This window comes from Gobio gobio (genome assembly GCF_949357685.1).
Source record: "Gobio gobio genome assembly, chromosome: 1".
Lineage (NCBI taxonomy): Eukaryota > Metazoa > Chordata > Actinopteri > Cypriniformes > Gobionidae > Gobio > Gobio gobio.
The window spans coordinates 11,917,187-11,942,928 of NC_137097.1; the positions used below are offsets into that span (position 1 = coordinate 11,917,187).

At 38.7% G+C, this 25,742-nt stretch overlaps 2 protein-coding genes and 1 long non-coding RNA gene across 3 annotated transcripts in view; 2 read left to right on the forward strand and 1 right to left on the reverse strand.

Moving 5' to 3' along the window:
• The window catches only part of LOC307131170 (uncharacterized protein), a 129,203-nt gene extending 120,550 nt beyond the window's left edge, over positions 1-8,653 (forward strand). The window contains exons 2-10 of the mRNA XM_079824673.1: positions 5,082-5,160; positions 5,588-5,699; positions 5,795-5,914; positions 6,008-6,061; positions 6,238-6,375; positions 6,446-6,666; positions 6,769-6,928; positions 7,019-7,113; positions 8,381-8,653. Coding sequence (XP_079680799.1) covers positions 5,082-5,160; positions 5,588-5,699; positions 5,795-5,914; positions 6,008-6,061; positions 6,238-6,375; positions 6,446-6,666; positions 6,769-6,928; positions 7,019-7,113; positions 8,381-8,455 — 1,054 coding nt within the window. The 3' untranslated portion in view covers positions 8,456-8,653. The remainder of the gene's footprint in view (positions 1-5,081; positions 5,161-5,587; positions 5,700-5,794; positions 5,915-6,007; positions 6,062-6,237; positions 6,376-6,445; positions 6,667-6,768; positions 6,929-7,018; positions 7,114-8,380) is intronic.
• Positions 1-25,742, forward strand: part of LOC307131184 — a 403,239-nt gene that overhangs the window by 363,883 nt on the left and 13,614 nt on the right. The window lies entirely within an intron of this gene.
• Positions 20,695-22,158, reverse strand: LOC307135565 (putative nuclease HARBI1; the record flags this gene model as incomplete). Its single annotated transcript, XM_079832139.1, has 5 exons — positions 20,695-21,068; positions 21,149-21,260; positions 21,373-21,488; positions 21,660-21,861; positions 22,120-22,158. 5 exons carry the CDS (start codon positions 22,156-22,158, stop codon positions 20,695-20,697), a joined length of 843 nt encoding a protein of 280 aa, XP_079688265.1.

Genomic DNA, 25,742 nt, shown 5'->3' on the forward strand with positions numbered 1-25,742 from the left:
AAAAAAGGTCATTGTGTTTATGAGCTAATTGTGTCAAATATGACCTATGTATAATTATAATAGTAGACAAGTAAATAAAATATAAGTAAAAAAACGTATTTGCTATTTCTAATTGTAGCTCTCTTAATGTTAATCGATGTTTAACAAATTGCCTAGATTTAATAGATGAGGAGCAAATATAGCAGACAAATAATCTGGACATGCTACCTTTAATCCCTGCATATCGTAGACTATGCTTTCCTCTTAACTTGCAAAATCAAAAACAAAAACACTTAATAGGCTACTGCCACGCGTCGTAGTGTAAATGCGTCGCGTGCAGCATGTGGGCTGCTGTTCTTTCAGCACTGGCGACTCGCATTACTGAATACATTATATTCATTTTATTATATCATCTATATTTATTTTTTCTTTCCATAATCTCCCACAACAATGTTCAAATGTTAATTTTTAATTAGGAAAATTAATTTCGCTTAACGTTTTAAAAATTATTTCGGTATAAATAAATGTTTGACAAGCTTAACGCAAGCTCATAAAATGTATACAAACACGAGATATTATATATGCGAGTTGTCAATGCTGAAACCTACTGCCTACTGAAAACTAAAGCCTACGGTCACAATTTACATTCTTACTCGCGTGCCAAGCACGCGCAACCTGCCAGCTGGCATGGCCTATATAAGGTGGGGTCAATGACTGCCGCGCGCAGAGACGGTTTTCTAGACTAGACAACTGGACATCCGGACATCCTATACTGCTAGTTTTTCAGAGGTAAAGTATTGTTATTTATTTTTTTAAGGTAAAGTACTTTTAAAACGTATGAGCCCATTAAGTAAATGGTATTTAACATTGAAGAAAGTAAAATACTAAGATATAGGCTAATACAGTCAACTAACGTTATACAGGCCAGGGTAAAGATGAATGAGAGTCAAATAAGATCCCTAAGTTAGTCTTTGCTAGAGATAAATAAATGCCACTTTCACCTGATGAACATATACACCTCTTATAAAATTGTGTCTTTTCCAGTAAATATACCATTACTGTTCACATAAAATGTACCATTACTGTTACACATAATGATTTTCTTTTTTTTTACCGTCCACTTGTCAGTACCATTAAAGTAAGGGAGGTTATAGCGAATACAACCCCGACAAGCTGATCGGGACCCGGACGCGAAGCGCTTATTAAATGTCTACCTACCAAATAAGTTAATAATTTGACTCAAAATATTGATTTAAAAAGGAGTTTATTGATTTAAAAACGATTATATTGCCAGAGTGAACAGAACTGCGTCCATAGCAACGCTCTGTTTTTCATGGCAACGGTGTTATACCGTTACGTTCGAATTTTTGAATCAAGCTGCTGAGCTTGTTTCCACTACTATCAGTTGCGCGGATACAATGTCCTCGCGCAGTCTTCACTCGGACGCGCGCTTCAATCATAGACTGTAAAAAATAACGCTGCACACGTTTGCGGCTGCGACACGGCTACCGAAGCTGATCGCGCCCATTCTGGTCAATGCTTGTGTGCGTTTCAGAAGCGGCTCTCTGTGCTGCTTCGCTAAGGATAGGCGCCTAGTCTATTTTTGATGGATTCCGCGTCCAAGCCGCACCGTAAATACAAAATAAAAGTAAAAAAAAAAAAAAACATTGTCAAATTCAAAATAAACGCCCTGTGCAAACTCCCAATTGTATTACACACCAATATCCTTGGTAGAAAACCATAGACTGAATGGTAGAAACCCAAAAATCAAGAAAAACCACGCCGGACAGGCAAATCACGTGGTCTCGCTCATCCAGTCGCTCGTGTCCCTTCTTGACATCCAACCACTGATGAACGTTTTTGATGCATAAATAAATAAATAAATATTCACGTAAAACATTCTCAGCACTAACAATGCTGTAACAACAACAAACGAATCCCAATGTACTATTGCAATTGATTTCTGGATATAGTTATGCTATATTATTATTGTACACATATTGTAGGCTACTAAGCATTGTTTTAGACAAAAGCCTTTTATTAACTTTTGAATATATACCATCAAATTAATTCTCTTCTCTTTTCCAGTATCAATTACCATCTCATTATTGTAAGTAAGCAAGCAGTATATCAAGCAGTCATCCTGTTTAATCACATATTGTTGAAAACAATGCATTTTAAAACATACAGATATATCTCACTCATATTCATGTTACGATTTTTTCTCCCCTTTCCTTGTGTCAACAGCAGCTAACTACAACCCAAAGGCTCTTTTAAGAGCCCTAGCACTGATCATCTTTGGATTTGTAAGTATATGTTTGACTAACAATCAGACATATTTTTTGAAATCTTCTATTTAATGGCATTTAAAAGTTCTCCAGCACATCTATCAATTCAGACTCATGTAATATCTGATACTGAAATATTCATATAGTCACTAAACAGATAATTTCTCTTTTCCTTGTCTGCAAACAAACATCCTTGATTTCTTTAATTTTAGATCATCCGCCATTGCTGCCTGTTCTGAGTATTTTCTTTTATTTCAAGGCAAGTCATTTCCTTAGTTTCACTTACTGTACATGTGTTCTCCATAATGTAAACAAACCTTCCCACTTGATAACTAGATTGTTTTTATATATATTTGCAATTTAATTTCATGTGAATTGTTCAATATATAGCAAAGTAACTTTTTACCAATTAATATCGATCGCAAGTGCCTAAAAATAACAAGCCATTCACATTGATGTGTTGCAGTTTTTATCCACTAGTTCTTTCATTTCGCCTTCAACACTACAAGGTAAGATATTTACAAATGTACATTACCATGTTCTTTCTAGTAGGATTTGTTTTTAGTGTAGAAAGATCACAAAGGACCAAACATAAAAAAAACTAATAATTAAATAAAATCTGTTAATCGGTGGTCCCTATATATTTTAGAAAAATAAGCTTGACATTAATTTCACTGACTTGAAAGCTCATATTTGGTATCAAAATGGTGTACAAATTACATCTAAATTAAATAAATGCTACTCTCCTAGAATGAGCTCTGAAAAGAGAGAGTTACACAGGAAATATGTGCATGCTTGGAGAACCGCAAGGCAGGCATTGTCCAGATCGCCATCTCACCTGGACACTAATCCAGCCGTTGAAGTACAATCACTTGATCTTCCACTTGAAGAACAATCAGAAGGTGCTGCCGGTGTACTGTCAGTTGATATGGAGCAGAATTGTGGGGAATATGCATCTGACACTGAACACCATTTGCACTATAAAAATGCAAGAGAACAACCAATAGAAACAACATGGGAGGTAATTAACAGCTTAAATGAATCCTTGGCCTTTTACCTTGAAGACGACGACAGTAAGGACATGTCACTGGCAGAAGAGCTGTCCGCTTGGGCCATAGAGTACCAAATAAAACAAAATGCACTTGACAACCTTCTTAAAATGTTAAAAAGGCATGGACACAGTGAATTACCCTCAACTGCCCGGACACTTTTGCACACTCCCCGGCAACTTGACACGCAGCAAACATCTGGAATGGAATACGTTTACTTTCCACTTAAACAGAAACTACAAGAAACATTAGAAAGTTACCCACTTGATGAAGTAGTTAAACTACACTCTGTTGATTTATCCCTGAACGTTGATGGATTGCCACTGTACAAAAGCTCCAAAACATCTATGTGGCCAGTCCTTTGCGCAGTCATGCTGGATCCTGTTACCATTTTCCCCACAGCTCTGACATGTGGTGCAAGTCGTCCAACAGATCTTCATTTTTTGGAAGACACATTAAGGGACCTGGGCCATCTGATGAATGACGGGATTTCCTTCATGGGAAGAAAAATAAAAGTCAATCTGAGGTGCTTTGTGTGTGATGCTCCAGCTCGTGCATTAGTAAAAAATATCAAACAGTATTCCGGGTACTTTGGCTGTGACCGATGTGAGCAAAAAGGTGTGTGGTTAAACAGAGTCACATACCAAGAGACTGCTGACCTCATACTCCGGACAGATGAAGCATTCAGAAATCAATCACAATTTCAGCATCACCATGGGAACACACCTGTGTCTCACCTCCCCATAGACATGGTGAGGTGCTTTCCCATTGATTACATGCACCAGGCTTGTCTCGGTGTAATGAAAAGGCTCCTGCTCATCTGGACCAGAGGAGACAGAGCTGTGAGGGTTTCGGCCAGCCAAAACAAAGAAATTAGTGCAAGACTGCTGTCTCTTCAGGACTGCATACCATCTGCATTTGTGCGAAAGCCTAGGGGTCTTGAGGAGCTGGACAGATGGAAAGCAACCGAGTTTCGTCAGTTCCTTTTATACACAGGGAAGATTGTGTTAAAGGGAATACTGCCAGATGACGTGTACTTACACTTCCTTTCTTTCAATGTGGCCATGGCAATCCTAGTATGTCCAAGTCTTGTGCAGGAACATTCCAAATATGCCAATGAACTTCTGCAATACTTTGTGGAAAAAGGTAGGACAATCTATGGACAGGAGTTCCTTGTGTACAACACCCATACCATGTTGCACATAGCAAGTGATGCAGAAAACTTTGGTTGTCTGGAAAATTGTAGTGCCTTCATGTTTGAAAACTACCTGCAGTCACTGAAGAAGATGGTGCGTTCTGGCAGACACCCACTGATTCAGGTTTCTAAGAGACTGGAAGAGATGAGCAAACAGAAAAAAACTCCAAACAAAACAAATGAACAGAAAATCTCTACAAAGGCCAGAGACTGTGCATATATCCTCAGTGGGGGCCGATGCTGTGAGATTCTTCAAGTGGCAGACAAGGAAGAAAGAGTGTTTTGCCGTGTGTACAGTAAACCGTACCCACTGTTCCACAGTCCATGCACATCATTTTTGATTGGAGCCTACATGTACAACCAAAAAAACAACACAAGTAAATGGATTCCAACATCAGAACTCACAAATCATGCAATAAAGATGATTACAGAAGACAAGAGTGTGATTTTTCTGTCATTGCTCCATAAATTATAATCAAAGGTAATAGGTTGTTGTATGATGTGATGAAGCGATTGGTAAATATAATCAGCTTCTTTTCCATTTATAATGATTTTTCTTGCTTCTTGCAGAATGTATTCAATAGTTGAATTTTTAGAGGAGGGGACTTGTGATTTGGTTCTACAGACCTGGCTTTTTAAAGAAGACGAGGTGTTAAATCTCACTTGTATCAAAAACATACATTAACGAATATCTTTAGTCACCATGAAAATCAAAATTGACAAATCTTTCTTTTATGGAACATAACAGTGCATTTTTTAAATTCTTCATGCACTTTTTTTGTAAAGCCCTTTTAATCTTTTTACAAAATTATTTTCATGCCCTCCTTGTAAGGACAACTCTTCTCTTTTTTTCCTCATCTTTCTCTTTTCAAATTTAACCCATTGTTCTCCCAACGAATGTCAGTTCCATTTAGTATGTTTTGAGTACAATTCTAAATTATTAACATTTACATTTACATTTTAACTTTTTACTTGAGTTAGATTTTCAGTTACTTTTGCTTTCATATTTCAGTTTGAATTTATTTTCTACTTCTACAATATCTTTTTCATAATTTAATTGTACTATTTTATTGCAGGTACAATATTGTTACTGGCCACCAATTAATGTGACCAAAAAAATTAAAAGACTTGAACTTCCTGATAAAACAAATTGGACCAGGCACAGGGTTAGAGTGTTTGCAGAAACAGGTATTTCATTTTACTTTAAAGGATCATTCAAACAAAATGTTAGTGCAACTACTGTTACTGAATGCTAAATTATACTCACTGTATTTGTACTTCAGGTGATTATGAAACCGCTAAAAAGTGGTCCAAAAGAGCAGCTGTGCAGTCTTCTGTGGAGAGCTCTGATGACATTCCCAAGAGGAAAAAACGTCCAGTGTATCTCAGCAGCTCTGATGAAGGTATGAACCTGAGAATGTGAAATAAGTTAACAAGTAAACAATTAAAGTAATTCTAAAATAACTTTAATTCTTTTTTTTTTCTTTTTTTTACAGATACTTCAGTACCTCACCCCAAAAAGAAGAGCCGGGTGAACTGTACAAAAACTGGTAGGCCTTTCTTAGTTTTAATTCTTTTACTTTATCACTTGTGCACATTTTCATATTTAAAGTGTTTTGGGGTTTTCAGAATACCACAATTTCATTAGTTGAGTGATACCAATAATGGTATATTTTATAGCTATGCGTTTGTTCCTATTTTTTAGTAATTAACTTCTAATTTACAGTGGAACCTCAGCTGCCATTTCCCCCCGCATTTAAACCCAACAAACCAACCACACTAACGCCTTCAAGACCTGAAGGTTCAACATCAAGTTTTGATGCAACATTAAGACCTGCGCCTCCTAGAGAAACCCAGAAGAATGGTAAAGGCAAAACATAATTTGAAACTTAGTTTTTACCTTTATTTGAATTAATCAATATTGATTCTCCCAGATCACCTCCTGAGCCTACTCACTCAGAGAATCATCAGCATAGAGAGTGAGATGAAGGCGATGAGGAGCTCAACAGCAGCCCTGTATGAACTCTATGCTCGTGCCCTGGGTGATGGGACTAGTCAGCGAGTGGAGGAGATGAATCTTGATGTGTGTGGAACTATGGAGGAACTCCTCTCTCTTGAAGAAAAAATTAAAGAGGAGGCATTTCGGAATAGAGTGGTATGTTAATAGTGAACTATCCGTGAAATGCCAAAAAAAGTGTTAGAATTAAGTTAAATAACAAAAGTTATTACCATTTTGAAAATGTATTCCATCTTGTAGACACACCATTTAAGTCTTGTTGGAGGTCCAAACCCTGGGGAAAACACCCGGCGGGTGATGCGGGCACTGGCCTCCTACAGTGTTTGGAAGGAGTTTAGTCTGAAAGGGAAGAAAGGGAAGAAACCACTACTAAACTTGAACATTAAGAAGGTCATAAAAAGTAAGTCCAATATGTTAGTGACACAAAAAAACCTGTATTGCCAGTACTTTTTAAACCATTGCTGTATATTTATGGAATTGAATTTTACAGAGGCAGTGATGATGTCCAATCCTAAAATCCAGCAAGCAACAGTGGAGGACTTTGTGGCAGACACACTTAAGCATGCTCCAGCAAGGTGTCAGAATGTAAGCTCCTTTTGTGCAGTTTTCTGTAAAATAGTTATTATTAGGGTTGTCTATTTTCACGAATTACCATGATCGATCGTCGTTTAAATAACGACCAATTAATAGATTAATCGTTAGCCTTAATACTGCGATATGCGTCTACTGCAGTGGCATAATATGGCCAATAGCATGACAGTCTGCAAATGCTGCTCAAAATGCAATGTAACTTACATCATATCTTGGCCACATAGTCATCTGGTGGGTCATAGTCTAATGATTTTTGAAAACTTAAGGCTTTCTTCTAGGGGTGTGACGGTTAGTATCTAGGCTAACCATGAGACCGACGGTTATAGTTGAACACCGTCATTAGAACTCAATAACCGCCAAAACCGTGTTATTAAAATATTTTTTACAAAAATAAAAAAATTATCACAGAGAATGTTTAAATACTAATTAAAAACAATTGGTAACAGTCTGTGTTATTAATGGTCTACGTCGTTTCCAACTGTATTTGATTCGAAGTACCCCCTGCCCGACCAATAATTTGAGATAGAATTAAAAGCTATGACTATGATATAGTGATGTGCCATCATTATGAGATTTATTAAACAAATGAAAAACATTTAATAATAAACATTAGCAATAAATATTTAAACCAAACCCATGGCTATATAAGCTATAGCGCATCTCACCTCGTCATAATTTACATATAGTTGACATCTGACATTCATAGTAACAAATAAAATATTAAAATGAAAGATATGATTCATGGTTACTCACATAGAGCGCAGCTGCAGTTTTCTTGTTTCGTTCACCAACTCCCGAACAACCGTCCGTTCTTCATCATTTGTTTAGAGGATTGCGAACCAACATCATAGGTGCATGTCGCCACCTACTGTTATGAAGTGTGAAGAGAACTGGTTCTCTCACGTAATCCCTATCCTATTTTTTAATCCACTTATTTTAATAAACTCACTATTGCATTTATTTGTTTCCTGCATTTGAGCCATTTAGTAAATACAATTACATTTGTTAGTTTTAAAATTTGCCATTTTCAATGTATTTATTAAGATTAATTAATTAATTTAATTATTATTTATGGATTTATATTATATATATATATATATATAGTTATCTTACATGATTAATATAATTAAACATCATATTTTAAATAAATTATATTGACCAGCTGAATGTAACACTTAATTTCAAAAAATGTAAAAGTCAAATGAAAAAACATTATGTGCAATGAATTGTATAAAACTGAAATATACTTTTCATTTTGCAGCAGCAGGACCAGAGAAAAGGTGTGCAGCAACATGATGATGATGATGAAACACTCCTACTTTTTGAAAACGAATAAGACTTTTTGATTCAGTAGAAATTTGTTTTCATTTTTTTTCCAATATCAAATTAATTAAAATCAATGCCAAATTGTCACTTCTCAATAACTTTGTTAAATTTTAAAAAAAATGTATATGGTAAAAAATGATATGTTAATTATTTATTATCTGGGAAATGTCATTAACAAACTGCTGATTAATAAATTATATAAATGTTTTCTAGTTGTTTGATTCTTGAGGAACACGTGTGTGACACATTGAGCCATGCGGTGCACACACACAATAGCACAGGTAACACAATAAATGCTGATTAAATGTAAGCCTATGAAGTGTATTTTTTGTCGTTGCTATTACTAATTTGGTCCTTTGATGTAACGTCCTCACAACATACCAGTTTGGTCATTGAGACGTCCTCATCACGTTCTTGTGATGTACCACATAACGTCGCCACGACGAATACAGGAATCACAAAGTTACGTTGCTGGAACGTTATGTGGTACGTCGCTACGACTAATATGGTCCTTTGATGTAACGTCCTCACAACATACCAGTTTGGTCATTGAGACGTCCTCATCACGTTCTTGTGATGTACCACATAACGTCGCCACGACGAATACAGGAATCACAAAGTTACGTCGCTGGAACGTTATGTGGTACGTCGCTACGACGAATATGGTCTGGTCCGGTTACGTCTTCACAACGTAACTGTGTTAGCTGGGGTTCACTTAAGGCATATACAGACTATGTCTGCTAGGATACTCATCAAGATGGACATGTTGACATACGTTTTGTGTGAGTTTGTCCGTTCAAGAGCAAGACTTGAAAGAGAACTCAATATTTGCGGGCTGAGAGACGTGTGCGCGCTCTCGGATGATACATTATCAGATACAGATACATTTTCTCACAGCGCGCGGCTTCTCATTCGCGTCTTCTGGCACTAAACCCGGGTGACGACGGTGAAAATGACTGGTCATATTCAAACATACGGCAGCACTCGCATGCATTGAACAAAGTTTACAAAGAGAGAATTCTTTGAAAAATATGAGGGGAAAAAAGGACGTTTACACGGCACCCCTGCTCTCGTCAGTTTTTGTTTCTTTATTAGATTGTCATAGGTCACTCTGTTTAATTTTCAAGTGGTTAAACAAATTCGTGGTGTTCTCTTGCGTTGCAGCCACTACCATGTAGCAAATCTTGCACGTAACATGTTTTTGCTCGTCGTCTGATTCCTCGAAGCCAAACTGTTCCCAGACAACGGAGTTGGTTTTGCCTTTTTTGCTCACCAAACGCTGCTGTAACTGCCCTCCTTCTGCCATCTTTACTCGCGCCGAGTTTTTAAATTCCAGCGGATGATATGCACACGAGACTCACGAACTGGGTGAGAGAGATTGTGGCTTAATTCGGGAGGGGCGGATGAGCGCATGCGCGTTTCATTCAGAACGCAAGGCAAAATAATCGTTTTTTCTCGATTGTACTATTTTGGTGATCGTTGGGAGGCAAAAACCCCCCCCCCCAAAACCCCCCCCCCCCCCAAAAAAAACCCTCAGAATTACAACAAAAAAAATATGTACAAAAAAGTAAACAGCATTACTGTCAATATAATTGTTATTTTATATTATTACACGGCTCTGTGGAATACTTGATTCTGATTGGTCAATCGCGCATTCCAGCGGTATGTTATTGCCAGATAACAACTGCCAAAATGAATAACACACCGCCCATCCAAGTACTAAGAGTTATCTTGACCGGTACTATATGCTTAAAGTGTCACTCCACTGTCAAAAACACTACCACGGGTTACAATGGAAGACTGCAAGGGATAGTTCACCCAAAAATGTAAGCCCATGATTTACTCACCCTCAGGTTATCCTAGGTGTGTATGACATTCTTCTTTCAGACGAATATAATCTGAGTTATATTAAAAAAGTCCTGGCTAATCCAAGCATTATATATCCATAAAAATGCATCTGTCCATCAAATAACGTGCTCCGTGCGGATCTGGGGGTTAATAAAGGCCTTCTGAAGTCAAGCCACGCATTTGCATAAGAAAAATATCCATATTTAAAACTTAATTAAGTTCCGGCTGATCGCCTTCCGTGGAAAAGTGTTGAAAGTGCCTTCAAGATACTCACGCTACATCTGACGACCGGGACTTTGAACTGCTGAGGCACTTTCAACACTTTTCCCATAAACTGAATACGGAAGGCGATTGGCCGAAGCTCTACTTCATAGAGTTTCGCGTCGGGTCCTGATCACTCTGTCGGGGTTTATTCTGCGATAGCAACCAGCTGGATGTACATTATCCCTTACTTATTATATATTATATTTAGGGCTGAAACGACTTATCGAGTTACTCGATTACAAAAATTCCACGAGGCAAAAACTCTGCCTCGATGCCTTGTTAAATTCCGGAAGCACACCATAGCGCGTGATACATTTTGAATTTAGATGGCGGAGAGTAAAGATGTCCATAAACGGCAGAGAATATCAAAAGTTTGGGATCCTTACATTCTTAAAAAAGAAGAGAACAAGGTGCAATGTGTCTGTTGCAAAGTATACCTGGCATTCCACAGCAGAACGACTTCAATGATTCAGCATCTGAACCAAAAACATCCACTCCGTAGCCTAAGCCTATGCCACTCCATGCTGGTTCACCAAGCGTCACTGAAACGTAGCCTAAGCCTATACATTGATGTTCGCTGATTTTAACCCCATACTGTATTTGTAGCGATGTCGTGATGCGGTTTGACTAGATATGATGTTTAGCTTTGATGTTTTTAAGTAGTAAACGTTTTCACGTTCAATTGGAAGAGAGTATAGACTAAAAAAAGAACACACACACACCCTCGTCTCTCTCACGCCAGTCAGACCAATAGTGGCAATGCATCACATATGCAACTTTTATGTAGCCACGCAACAATAATTTCAGCATGCATTCACTGTATACACCGGGACGTGATGTTGTGACGCGATTTTTCGAACGGATGCTTCACCTAAAATGCACCGCAATGCAAGTGATGCAAGCCAAATGCAGCGTTCTATTGAAAATTAATGTATGTATTTCTGCCGGACCAAACTGCAATGAAGCAACTGGTTTGACTGCTTCCTCATGCACGGCACACACACACAGGTTGCTAGGTTACCATAGCAAATAGGCTCACCCCAGAAATTATATATTATTTGTTAGTAGCCTTATGGTAAATGCTGCAGGTGTAGAAATCTACATAACACAGATATTTACTTTGATGTCAGGGCTAGATTACAGCATGAAACCTGTTGTGCATATTAATAAATTAAATAGCTTTTTCTCCCTCTCAACACACAACATTTTTTATCCGATTAATCGATCGATTAAGTGCTAGATTAATCGATTACAAAAAGAATCGATAGCTGCAGCCCTAATTATATTAGATAATAAATATATAATATATGTCCGGGTCACAGTCAGGGTGAACGCAACAGGTACGAGTGTTTGTCATTGCTGACATGCATAATGGGGACAGTCAAGAAAAGAAAAGTAGATGCAGAATGTCGGGCTTTTCAAGAAAAATGGACAAACAATTATTTTTTTGTCGAAGTGAAAGGCAAGCCAGTCTGCCTAGTTTGTGGGGATGCGCTAGCAGTGATGAAAAAGGCCAATCTCGAGCATCATTACAGCTCGAAACATGCTAAACTGGATGAGTTGCAAGGAGAAATAGGCTTGGATAAAGTTTGGGTGCCCAACAAGCAGTTTTCACAAGAATGCATTCTGACAGAGACAGTGTTACTCATGCAAGTTTTGTGGTGAGCGAGCTAATAGCGAAGAAGCTGAAACCTCATTCAGAAGGAGAGTTTGTGAAAGAGTGTCTTGTTGGCGCTGTGGAGCTGCTAGCACCAGACAAAGTAAAACTGTTCCAAAGTGTCAGTTTATCTCGAAGAACCAATGCAGAACGAATTACGTATATAGCACAAGACATTGAAACAACACTGAAAGACAGCAAAAAATCCAGTTTTTCTCTCTGGCCTGCGATGAAACAACGGACATAACAAATACCGCCGAACTGTATCATACAACGAGAGTCTGTGTGCGCATTCCCTGAAGCTCCACAGTGTAATGACAACTGTCGTTTCCACCATTAATTTCATCAAAAGCAGAGGGCTAAACAGCCACCAGTTCAAAGAGTTACTGAGTGGTCTTGAGTCTGAGTCTGGAGATCTGGTTTACCATTGTGAGGTGCGATGGCTGAGTCGCACAGATATGCTCACACGGTTTTATAAACTGAGGGAAGAAGTTAAACAATTCATGGAGATTAAGGGAAAACCTGTTTTGGAACTCAGTGATGGCAAGTGGCTGTGTGATTTGGCCTTTGTGATGGACATGAACCAAATGAAGCGGGTGCTAGTTCAGAGCTAGTGCTAGTGCCAGTTCTTAGTTGGTTCGAGTGAGGAGTCTTCTAAGAACCGGTTTGCCTTTCCACGGGCTAGAGAGCCACCACAGAGCCAGTTCTTACGTCACTGTATACGTCTCCTCTTTCTCAGCGACTCTAGCGAGGCAGCGGGAAACACAAACACACCTGGCTTGTCCGAGATGCACCAGCGATGTGCAGACGATCAGCGTATGATATCAAAACACCGCATGAATGAATCAAAAGCATAAGGAGTCGTCTGCTCTCGTTGTCATACGGCGATCGTTCTGCACAGCGCCGATGCATCTCGAGCAAGCCTTCCCTCAACAATGGCGAACGTTGCGTTACTATTGCTGCAAATGGCTTTACGATCCTACATCTGCATCAAAACACAGCGAATCCAGCACATTCGTGCAGCTCGCCGTAATTTGTATAGACGGAGATTACAATCGAGCAGCTATTAGCTCGATTAGCTACTATTTAAAAAATGGCGGTCACAAGTTTGTTTGTGTTGGTCTTGTTGGTCACGGTAACCCAGCCTCCAGCCCCTGACACAAGCGGTTCTTACTTCTAGACCAGCAATGTTTTGGTGCTACTTAAGAACCACTTTTCCTGGTTCGGAGCTGGTGCTTTGGGTGTGGAAAGACAAACTAGGCTTGAAACTAGGCTCTGGCTCCGAACTAGAACCAGTACTGCCATGGTGGAAAACGGGTAAGAGCTAAAGGTCAAGCTCCAAGGTCCGAACCAGCTTCTCTGCTTTCAAATGTGAAATCATTCGAAGGACAATTGAGGGCTTGAGACGAAGAACCATATAAGTCCATATTTGCAAATTTTGAATAATACATTTTTTTTATTTGGATTCTGAATATTATATGTATTTTTTTTTTTTTTACTTGAAGATAGACAACAAAAGCTTCCCAATTCTAATGAGATAATATTTTTTAGTATCAATATTAAAAATAAAAAGTTAGAGTAATTTACATTTCTGGAATGTGGAAGAACAGTATATGTCCAGTTAATGTGGAATAACAGTATAAGTCCAATTCATCCTATCATTTTAAGCCACTGGAGATTTGATTGCTTTATCTTAGTTTTAATACAGTAACAGAACCTTAAAGAAAATATTAAGCATTTCTTTCTTTCAATTTCTTTTATTTTTTTGCCAACGTAAATCACAGAACACAAACACGGACAATACGGTACGAACAATGAACAATACATAGGCCTACTTATAGTACAAAAAATAAACATCAGTACAAACAATAAACCGTACATACAATAAACAATACATACAAACAATAAACAACAGTAATAACAGTAAACAATACATATTTACAATACATACATCATCATCATTCCATGCTATAGTTCCATATGCTAGTTTACATATACATCTTCCTTTTTTGTTCCTTTAACTTTTATAATACATTTCATAAATAATCACCCCATTCATTCATTTACTAAATAAATAAATACCTATATATTCCTATTATACAACATAAGATAAGGCATACAAGATAAGCTACAACTACTTTTATGATTACTTTTACACAATATACACAATATACCCCACCTTACCCTGCACATGACCTACACATACCAGGCTACTCTTCACATTCTAATGTCCCATAAAATGCTTGGGCCTCCGCTGGCATGTAGGCTAGCATTTTCATAAGGTCACGGTGCTTCTCCTTCTTGAAGGGCAGAGGGTCCTCGTAAGCACGAGCATACGTGGTGGAGAACAAGGGAGCTGGAGGTGGTTGATTCTTCCTCTGTTTGGTGATCAGCCAGGTCTTCCATCCCTCGTAAAGGCTGTGGCTCCCTTTTGTGTGGACACACCATGGATCAGTAGGGCTGTCAAAATTGCTCAAAAATGATGTTCGAATATTCCCTCTAAAAAAAGCACGAATATTCGAACTATTCGAACATCTGGTTGCGCATTTTATCAATGACGCGCATTACGTCACTAACAGGACAAATGAATACAAAGAGACATAACTACTTATATAGGTAGTCTATTTAAGTTTAAACATATTTGACAACATATTACCTACACAATGTTGCATCAGGAAGCTGCCTGAAGTCCGCACATTTCATCTCAGTTACTTTAAATGGATGCTGCTGCCTGGCTCCACGGATCATCTCGGCAACATCGCTGGGGGTGTGGAGTGTGGACACCTTACGCCTCTTGTCCAGCGTGGCAAATGAACGGTCACAGGGAAGGAAGGAGTGACCAGACACCATGAACTTCTGCTCTATCTGACTGAAGTACCTTCTAGATACGAGCAGGGCCATGAGGTTTAGGACTCGCCAGTTGTTGTTCTGCCCACAGCATCGGTCACTATAGATGATGAGCTTCCGTTCCTTTGCCTGGACTAGGGGAGCGAAAGATGTTTCTGCCCACTTCAAAAGACAGCTTGCCACCTCGATGGAACCTCTGTGAGCGATGCCCTCATGCCAGAGGCACATTGTAGGAGGATCGTCAGTGCCCATCTCCTGGATACAGAGGTTGTAGTTGGCCAGCTGCCGTTGATAGTACACGTTGGAGTGTGTCAGGTTTGGCGTGAACACTACCCCCTGCATGTCGATACAAATGACATGGCAGTCATCATTGGCTTTGGCCCAATCTGTGTCAGCCTGCAACTGGGTGTACGCTTTTTCAGCTTTCCGGTGGTGAAGCTCACTCTCGGCTGCGATCTTCAACCTTTCTCCATCTGTTGTAGCAGCTGTTAATTTTGAGAACAGGGCGTCACATTTCGCACAAGTGTCACTTCTTGGCTGCCCAAAACTGAGGTTCTGCTGCTTGAAGATGTCCCTATAGAGCCAGAACTTTGCAGCGGATGCTGGATTGTTTTCCTTGTACAGGCGGAACATGCGGAGCAGGTTTAAATCAGGGCTCAGGTACTCCCTCTCCACATCTCCCTTCAACCGTGAGTAGTGGTTCGGTTGGCGTGGGAAGCTCAGGATATGCTCTCTTATCCCCTCTCTCACTGCAGGATGAATGCTATGAGGCCTAAAAAATAAACAACACAACTCATGAACACGGGAAATATAATAAACTATGCTGGTCTGTTTTGCAAAATTGCATTGTTTCTTTGACATTAAATTATAGGATTTTGTTTTTCACATACAGTCATTAAAGGGATACTTCAGGATTTAGCATTAAGCTTTGTATCAGTAGAAAACCTGTAGTATTTTCGAATTACCGTGCTTTCCTCCCTCATGTCCCCCTGAGACGAGAGATTTATGTATTTTTTGTCTGGAAAAAATCCTGCGATGACGCAAAAATCGTCATTGTTTACATGCACATCTTTTGTTCAAATCTAACTGAATTTATTACGATTTGTGAATCTGAATGTAGTGTTTACATGAACGCTAACCAAGTGATCAGTTGATGTGCATTCTCCTCCGTGAGAGATAGCCTACGAGACCAGTGTGTCTCTGTGTCCCAGTGCATTCTGGGAGTTGTTGTCTTTCATCCCCATAAATCAAAAAATAATTTTCTGACTTTTCTCAGTCTAGAAGGCTCCAAATTAAAAAATTATTTTACATTTCTACTACATAAATGACCCATTTTAAATACACATTAATCTTTCCTGAGGTGAAGTTTTTTTGTTTTTTTTTACTTACCTGTTCTTATGTTTTCCTCTGAAGTCCTCTAATGGAGACCTGACTTTAGCTACCTGCTCTGTTCCCTCAGACTGACTGCCTAACTTTTCTTGAATAACCTTTTCAAAGATATGTAACTTTAAATAAATATGTTATGGACAATGTATCTAATTAAAATCATGCATGTAATGAAAAGTTAAACGGAAAATGCTAGGCTATAGAAAACTTGCCTGTAGGCGACTGTTGGTCAGTTGAAAGACGGACATAAATGTAAGCTTACAAACAGCAAGTCTTTGGCCTCCTTGTTGCACATTGTACTTGAAGGTGTACTTCCTCTTAGTATTCTCAGTGTCAGGCCCACGTGGTCGTCTGCGACTCACCTTGTGCTAGAAGTAAAAAGAAAAAAAAATACATTTACCATAGCGTAGCAGGCTAGCTGTCGTATGCTGTCAAGTTAAGGTCATTAAGTATGTGAGTAGGCTTTGGTTAGGAGAATGAATAAGCCATGTGTGTGCCTTTTAGGGCATCAAAGCGCTGTGGTCTTTAATGCACTTGGTGGCCTACTTGATGCTGGTCATCCTTCATCCATCCTCACAAAATTTAACATTTACAGTGATCAAGCACATGTGCAGTCTTAGTGAATTGAAGGCATACAGTAGTATTCAATTCACTGGTTATTTCATGGGCCTACATTGTAATGCATTGCATACTGTTGACATGATATGGTCATGAATTGCTTAAGTTAGCCTACCTGCTCCAAACCAGAGAGAATGATAGCCTGCTGCCTCTCATAAGAGACAGCATAAAACTCTGTGAAGAGCTGGAGTTTTCTTTCATCTGTTAGGCTTGAACACTGCCTGGGACACGTCTCCTTGCACACCTTGCCCTTAACAGAAACAAAGTCACATTAGCGTTTTTTTTTTTTTTTAGCTATAAAAACTAGAGCTATTAGCAGCTATTAAGGTTACTTGCTAGAATATCAGCTTACACAATCAATGCATTTTTTTTTTTTTATTACCTTTTTTTAATTTATTTTTATTATTTATTAAATAACAAGTAACAAACATAACATAGCATACAATATTACAAAACAACGTGTTGCATTAAATTTTAACGGGATACAAAAATTATATCAAAATATTTTAAACACGTCAATGACTTTTTTTTTTTTTTTTTTTACCAATTTCAGTGAAGACATAAAGCAATCAAATTCTACTCTAAACATCTTAAAGATTGGGGATGAATTTACATAATAATATTTACATATTATGTTTGTTTATGTATACAATTCTGCCAGCAGTAACGTTACGTATAACACAATCTATGAATGACGCAGCTGAGCTGGTGTTAGAGACGCACCTAAAGCGTTTCGAATAATTTCTCCGTGGTTATAAGGAGTACAGACATGTTTAAAACGTCCCCTGAATCCTAATTTTCTCAGCTTTCATTTCGACCCATTCATGAAATGATCCTTTAAACAGAGTGAGCTATATGAACTGTAGTAGACAGAGCCTACACGCCCCTCTGACTGTAACCACTAACTTTAGGTAGATACTTTGTATACGGGTTTTCACTCACCTCTTTTGGTGGACTTTTTCCTTGTTTTTGCTCTCCTCTCCGGTTCACATAGGGTTTCCCAGCATTCCTCAAATACTTCCTTGCTCTGTCCTTCCATTCATTCACGTTCGCTCTCCTTTTTTTGCAGAGGTTTTGCCTATTAATGTCCGCAGCGGACATGAAAGCAACCGGCGTCTCCATTTTTCGTTAGTGGACATAAACGTTTTTTCCGCGTGAGACTATTTTAAATTTTAAAATACAGAGTTTTGGTCGCGCGAACACCCCCCAGAGTGATTCTGTATACAAAGTGGCACACATACATTCAAGTCACATGGTTATCTCAATTTTTGTTTTTTTGGACTAATACGGTTGTTCGTCGCATGAACACAATTTCTCTCCTTGAATGTTTGGCAAATTCATAAAACACTGATTAATAACTGCATGTTTATAACTTGTGCAGGCATGGGGCCTATACCATGAAGGTAGTTTAACAAATTCAGGGTTACAGGATTGGTTTTGAGTTGACAAAACCAAACCGATGCAATCAGGCTTTATTGGTACCATGACGCAGCTCATCAACTTTCTCTGTCAACTCAGGCTTTGATCCTTAAGCTATGATTACTTCACGCGCGCGTGCACATAAAAGAGTGACGTAGGCACTAAACAAACAATCGCGTTCGATATGGATAGAGCGAGAGCCATATATTTTTCCGCGGAGGAGCAAGAGCTTATACTTCACAAATATGAAGAATATAAAAGTGTATTTCAAGCACGCAGTAACACGGCCTCTGCTGCCAAAGCAAGAGAAGAATGTTGGAGGAAAATTGCTGATTGCATTAATGCGCAAGTAAAAAAAATAATTATATATATATATAAAAAAAAAACATTCTAGGCTTTAGGTCATTCATGTAAAATTATGTGTATATACACTGCAAAAAAATGCTCTTCTTACTTAGTAATTTTGTCTTGTTTCTAGTCTAAATATCTAAAAATTCTTAAATCAAGATGCATTTACTAGATAATTACATGACATAAGATGTTTTCTAGAAAATTTCTGTTTTGTCCCAAACAGAAATAAGATTATTTTCCTCACCCCATTGGCAGATAATTTTGCTTGTTTTAAGCAAAAACTCACTTTATTTTGATTTTATTTTTAAGAAAACAAATAAATCCTATGTCACTTAATTAACTAGTAAATGCATTTTTATTTAATAATTTTGGAAACAAGAAAAAATACTAAATAAGAAGAGCATCTTTTGCAGTGTAATGCAGCCTATATGTATGTGTTCGCTTGTAACACTTTACAATAAGGTTGTATTTGTTAAAATAAGTTAATGCATAAGTTAACATGAACTAACAATGAACAATAGATTTGCATTTATTATTCTTTGTTAATGGTAATGGCAAAACCATTGTTCATGTTACTTCACTGTGCATTAGGCCTCACTAATGTTGACAGTTACAACTTTTGATTTAAAAAATGTTTTAAATGCTAAAATGAAATGAGTATACATACATACGTACGTACATGTGAATGTATAGGCTATCACATCCTAAAAAAATGATATTCATTGACTTTTAGATGCAACCCCAACTCCAAACGTTCTTGGCAGCAGATCAAGACAAAATATAAAAATATAATTCAAAGTGGTGAGTATTTACCACAACCTTTTATTATTTTTGTGAACATTTTATCATAATAACTTGTTTGCAGCAAACAGAAAAAAGTGTGACCTCCGTAAAACTGGGGGAGGTCCACCTCCTCCTGAATACACTGTGGCGGAGGAGTTGGCTCTGAGTAACAATAAGGGGAGGCCGATTATGGATGGCATTACAGATGCTGTGCAATCTGACCCTGGTGCTGGCTCCTCTAAGCAAGTGACACTGGGTATGTGTGCAATGCATTACTATTTTTTATTTTATTACTCTTAACTTCAAATTTTTCTGCCTCTATGTTCTGCAGTAGAGGGAAATGCAGTGTCCCTGTTGAAGCCAGCACACATACGCACAGTCTCCCACACAGATGTCAGTATGCAGCAGACAGAACACCATGAACATAACCTGCTTTATAACAGTTATGCTTTACATTGGCATATGAAGACACTCTGTCTGTGTGTTCTGATACAGCTGCTGAGGTGAATGCACTGGGCTTTTTATTATGGCACACATTTGAATGCATCATAAAGTCACTGGCCCTTACACTTATCTTTTTTTTAATTGTAGGATTTTTCACAACCTGCCCCAGAAACTGAGGCCTCTGCTTCAATGGGCTATAGGAGGAATGTGAACAAGGTAATTCTTAAAACCCTTGACCTAAATTAGTCAGTCCTAGTTATGCCACTTTAATAAAAAAAATTAAAAAAATAAAATACAATTATTTAACCTCCAGAATACTTTAAATGATTGTTTGTGGTGGAATTATGTATCAGGTGGAAACAGACTCTGTCAGGGTCCTTTACAAAAGGAGTCTAGATCTAGACTGTTCCCTAAAGGAGCTGGACTGTGAGCTGAGGAGGCTCCAAATAAAAAAAATTAAATTGGAGATCAAACAGCTGGAAAAACAGATCTCAGTATGTGAACTTATTTAACCAAGTAACACTTTAATATGAACATTGTATATTTATTAATTTAACTTTCTCTTTCTTCCTCCCTAGCCACATGACCAATAAAACCGTTTGAGACCAGTCTGCAGTGTCAATGTGCTTTTATTAAGTAAAATATTGTGTTGTGATTGCATCTCTGACAGCTGCCCCAGCTGGGTGGTCAAGTGTGATGGGGTCAATTTCATCGGGGAGAAGCTGGTTTTGTGGTGGTACTCGCTCCTTTCTGATAGTGGCTATATTGTGCAGAATTGCACATGCAGCCACTATCTGTGATGCCCGCTTTGGTGACACTCTTAAGCGCCGAAGGCAGTTGAAACGCGCCTTTAGGATGCCAAAGGTCATCTCGATCTTAACCCTGGTTTTACTGAGGGCCACATTGAAGCGGTTTTGTAGCCCTGTCTGAGGGTCAGGATAGGGAGTTAGCAAAAACCTCTGGCATGCATAACCCCGGTCTCCTACCAACAGGCCATCAAAAAGCCCTGTCATGGAACAGAAAAGGGTAAAATTGTGTAAATGATTGTCACAATTAAAACAATGTTTTGTACTGTACCAAATTTACCTTCCTCGAAGCGCTGACACAACACAGACTCACGGAAAATTCTGGAATCATGAACTGAGCCAGGCCATTTGGCATCCAAACTTGTGATCATGCATTCATGATCACAAGTCATCTGCAGATGAAATGTACAGTAAATCATTGTCCTATCTGTTAAAGTTATTATTCATTTAAAAGGTTAATCTCAATGCAAATGAAAAATCATCTCATGTGTATAGTAGCCCTACCTGAACATTAAGGCTGTGAAAGGACTTTCTGTTCACATAATCAGCCTCATGTTCTCCTAGAGCTGTGGAGATTGCAACATGTGTGCAGCCTATTGCTCCTATGACTCTAGGGAATCCTATCATAGGATTTAAAAATAAAAAGATTTAAAAATCATTCTTAATATGTAGCTAATGTAGCCTATAATATATATAAGTGCTCTAAGTAAAATCTGCCTTTTGGAAAGAAAAGAAGAACCTGAATGTGAACGGTTAAATTGTTCATACGTCACCCTATCAATATATCTTACCGGCAATTTTATAAAAGCCCTCTTTTATGGACATGGTCGATAAATGTCCTGGGAACACAATGAAGCCATTTATGTACCCCTGCAGTGCAAGGACCACCTTGCGAATGGTTCGACAAACCGTGTTTTTTCCAAGGTTCTCTGCATCACTGACCGCGTACAAGTATGTACCACTGTAGCCGTGCAGCGTAAGATACCATGGCAACTAACACAGATTAAAGCCGAGCTACTTTCATAGTACCTAAAACCCAGGATTGGCACAAACTAAGCTTAAACATATCTGGCTAGCCAGCTAAACCGGCTTCATGGTATAGGCCCCAGGTGTTTCTTTGTTGTAAATAAAATTATTTTTAAAATATGAAATGTCATTCTCTTTAAGTCACGCTCAGAAATGTGTAATTTGCATATTAAAATCACAACAACAACAAAAATCGAGCCGGGGGCCCCCACCCCCCACTGTCACCTTTTTTACTCTGAGTTTGCAGGTCTGCATACTAACCATCCTCCTTTGTTTTAAAATGCAGACTTAATATTCAGGTCTTTTTAACCACACTATTGTTATTTCTGTGTTACAATTATTCAAATGATACAGAAGTAAAAAGTTTATGGTTTAGATATAAACACTGTCTACAGTAGCAAGTAAATCACCTTTTGAAAGGAACTTGACACTTAAAATAAAAATTGTCACATTGTTACACCCGTAGGTGGCGACAAGAGATTTGTTAAAAAAAGTAATGAAACATGTATTTTAGTGAGTCATTAAATCATTCATTCAAACTAGGGGTGTCGATTTAACGCGTACATTTTGATTAATTACTTACGGTAAAAAATAACGCGTTAAAATTATTAACGCATTTAGCGCACTTGCCCCGCCCCTGACTAAGGTCATGAAAAATATGATGCAGGGCAACAACTGACTGTGTAATGAACCCTATAGAATGCAATTCTATAAAAGGCCTATAGAAAACAGTGTGCCTAAAATGTAAGATATAGGGCAAAAATGTTTTAGTCTCTGGGCGTTTTTACACTGTCCGTGTCAGAGCGCGATGTTCCTGCCGGTGCTGTGTGCGAATACACATACACTGCAGACTCACTCTCGTATCCAAGGTAAATCATCAACACCATTATCCCTTACATGTGTTTTATTGAATTAAATACAACCTCATCTGATAAAACGCATGCGCAGGTTACTTTTCTTGCCCACCCGGGTCTGTGTTGCGTTCACATTTGAGCGAATCGAATGAATGACTCAATGACTTACTCCATTAGACATTTAGTTTATTATTTAGAGTATAATTTCATATTTCAATATGAATAAAAACAAACATTAAAGTTCACCCAAAAATATTTCTATTTGATTACTTTAAATTAAATTTTGGGACTAACTTCTCAGGCAAATTTTATGTGCGATTAATTAGATTAAAAAATGTAATTGCTTGACAGCCCTAATTCAAACAGTTTTTACATTCAGATTAAACATTTTAAATCGACTGCAGAAAATAACATTTAGTCAGATTTAGCACCATTTTTAATATTACCCTGATTAAACAAAGCAAAAAAGTGACATTTTTATTGTTATATTGTATAGCTATATCTAAAAAACAAATTGTTTTGCAGAGGCTCTCAAAAAGACTGCACTGATGTCAAAGATCAACCTGCAAGAAGCTGAGTGGGAACTCTCAAAATGGTTCACTGGGACAAGACACGGAGGAGGACTGAGGGTGTCTAGAATGCACAAATGACTGTCTACAGTGTAAGCAGTACTGAAAAATGTATAGTGGCTGCTGCTTATAATTGTCCCCACTGTATGTATTTTAGTGTTGTCAAAAGTACAGACTGCGTACCAAGTCGGTACTGAAATGTTAAAAATGCCGCTATGAACGCTGTTGAGCTGTAATCGTAAACACCTCTGACTGGCCATTGTGCTCACACACTCATTGGATGTGTCTGTGATTGGATACAATGATCAACGCACGGGAGCGTTTGAAAGCAGAAAGAAGTGTTTGAAAGTGTTTTCAAAGCGGGAGGATTTGAAAGCACAAGCAGGCATCAACCAGCGGACCGGTAGGTTGATAGGCACCTGCATTCAAACACTCCCGTGTGTATCTGTTTAAGCGCTCAGTGAAAAGCATAATTGATTTATATTTACAACATGTTTTTGAAGCGCTGGTCATTGTAGCCAATCACATTCAAGAGCATGTGAGCACAATGGGCAATCAGAGTTATTTACGATTCTGATCAACAGTGCTCAAAGCGTCACATTTTTTTAAATTTCAGTACCGACTTGGTATTGCGGTCTGTACTTTTGACAACACTATTTCACTGTATTTCCTGTTCAAATGCCCAAAGCTTTGAGTAAAGATTGTTTAAATACAGGTTCAAAATGTGTATTAACTATAATTATTACAATTATTTAAACATTAGGTATATACCTTTAAAAAGAAACCCTTCAAACAGCTTAAATATTGTCTCCGGAAATGTCAGAATATAGCATAATGTGATTGGTAGTTTCAATAAAATTGATATTTGAAAAACTTTTAATCTCACTGTGTGCTCTAATGCTTTAAAATGTATTTGTGTGGTGTTGCTACTCATTTAGATGGAACCCAGATGATCCTTAATGGTGCCCCATGCGTATGATCCCTAGTTGTGCCCCACCTTAAGCCCTGTGAAATCCTGCTTAAAACCCACATGAACAAGTTGCTGGGGCCAACATGGAACCCGTGGACAAACCCACTTACAGCCCGTATTTCAGCCCATATAGAAACCATGTAGTACCCACATAAAACCTAAAGCTGGGACCGAGATGGGTCTTCTGTATGTTGCCCACTTGGGTCCCACCTAGTGGCAAGTGTCATCTTATATGAAATCTATGTGGGCAAGTAATATGGGGCCATTATGGAACCCGTGGACAATCCCATATTGAGCCCATTTTTCAGCCCATTTCAAACCCACGTGGGCCCCACATATAAATGTTATCTGGGTTAAAGCTGGGACTGAGATGGGTCTTCTGTATGTTGCCCACTTGGGTCCCACCTAGTGGCAAGTGTCATCCTATATGAAATCCATGTGGGCAATTGGCATGGGGCCATTATGGAACCGGCGGACAATCCCATATTGAGCCCATTTTTCAGCCCATTCCATACCCACATGGGCCCCATATATAAATGTTCTCTGGGTTCAAGCTGGGACCGAGATGGGTCTTGTGCATGTTGCCCACTTGGGTCCCACCTAGTGGCAAGTGCCATTCTATATGAAATCCATGTGGGCAACTAACATGGGGCCATTATGGAACCCGCGGACAATCCCATATGGGGCCCATTTTTCAGCCCATTTCATACCCATATGGGCCCCACATGTAAATGTTGGCTGGGAAGATCTCACCTCGTGGGGTCTCAGTGATCCTAAGAAAGGTGAGAAATCAGCCCAGAACTACACGGGAGGAGCTGGTCAATGACCTGAAAAGAGCTGGGACCACTGTTGTTACTGTTGGTAATACACTAATGCTGCGTTCACACCAAACGCGAATAGAGCGTCAAAATCGCGCCTACCTTGACGCGTGAACATTTTGAATGCATTCGCGCGTCCGCGGCGAATTGGACGCGCGTAGAAATCGAGTGCTGGAAGCGAAATTGACGCGCGTTCAAGGCACTCCAGGAGAAATATGTCATAAAACACCACTCTGCCTCTTTTCATTTTCATTAGGGGTGTAACGGATCGCAGTTGATCCGTGATCCATACGGATCACGACCCACGGTTAGGAACGCACGTGACCCGCAGATTTATTGCGGATTTTTTTTTTACTTGTGGATTAATCTGAATTGTTTAGCGGTCGCAGACTAAAAGACAGTTTTTCTGACGATATTGCTTTTTAAGTGATCTCGTTCCTTTAAACTCGATGCTGAGTTTCAGAGAAACATGTGTTCACGTGACAGGGCATGTTAATCAGTCAACAGTGGCGGAGAAGCTGAAGAACTTGAAAAGCCTCCCGCGTCATTCAAATCACATGTATGGGAGCATTTTGGCTTCCCCGTAAAATATAATGATGACAGAAGAAGGGTGGTGGACAAAACTCTAACAGTATGT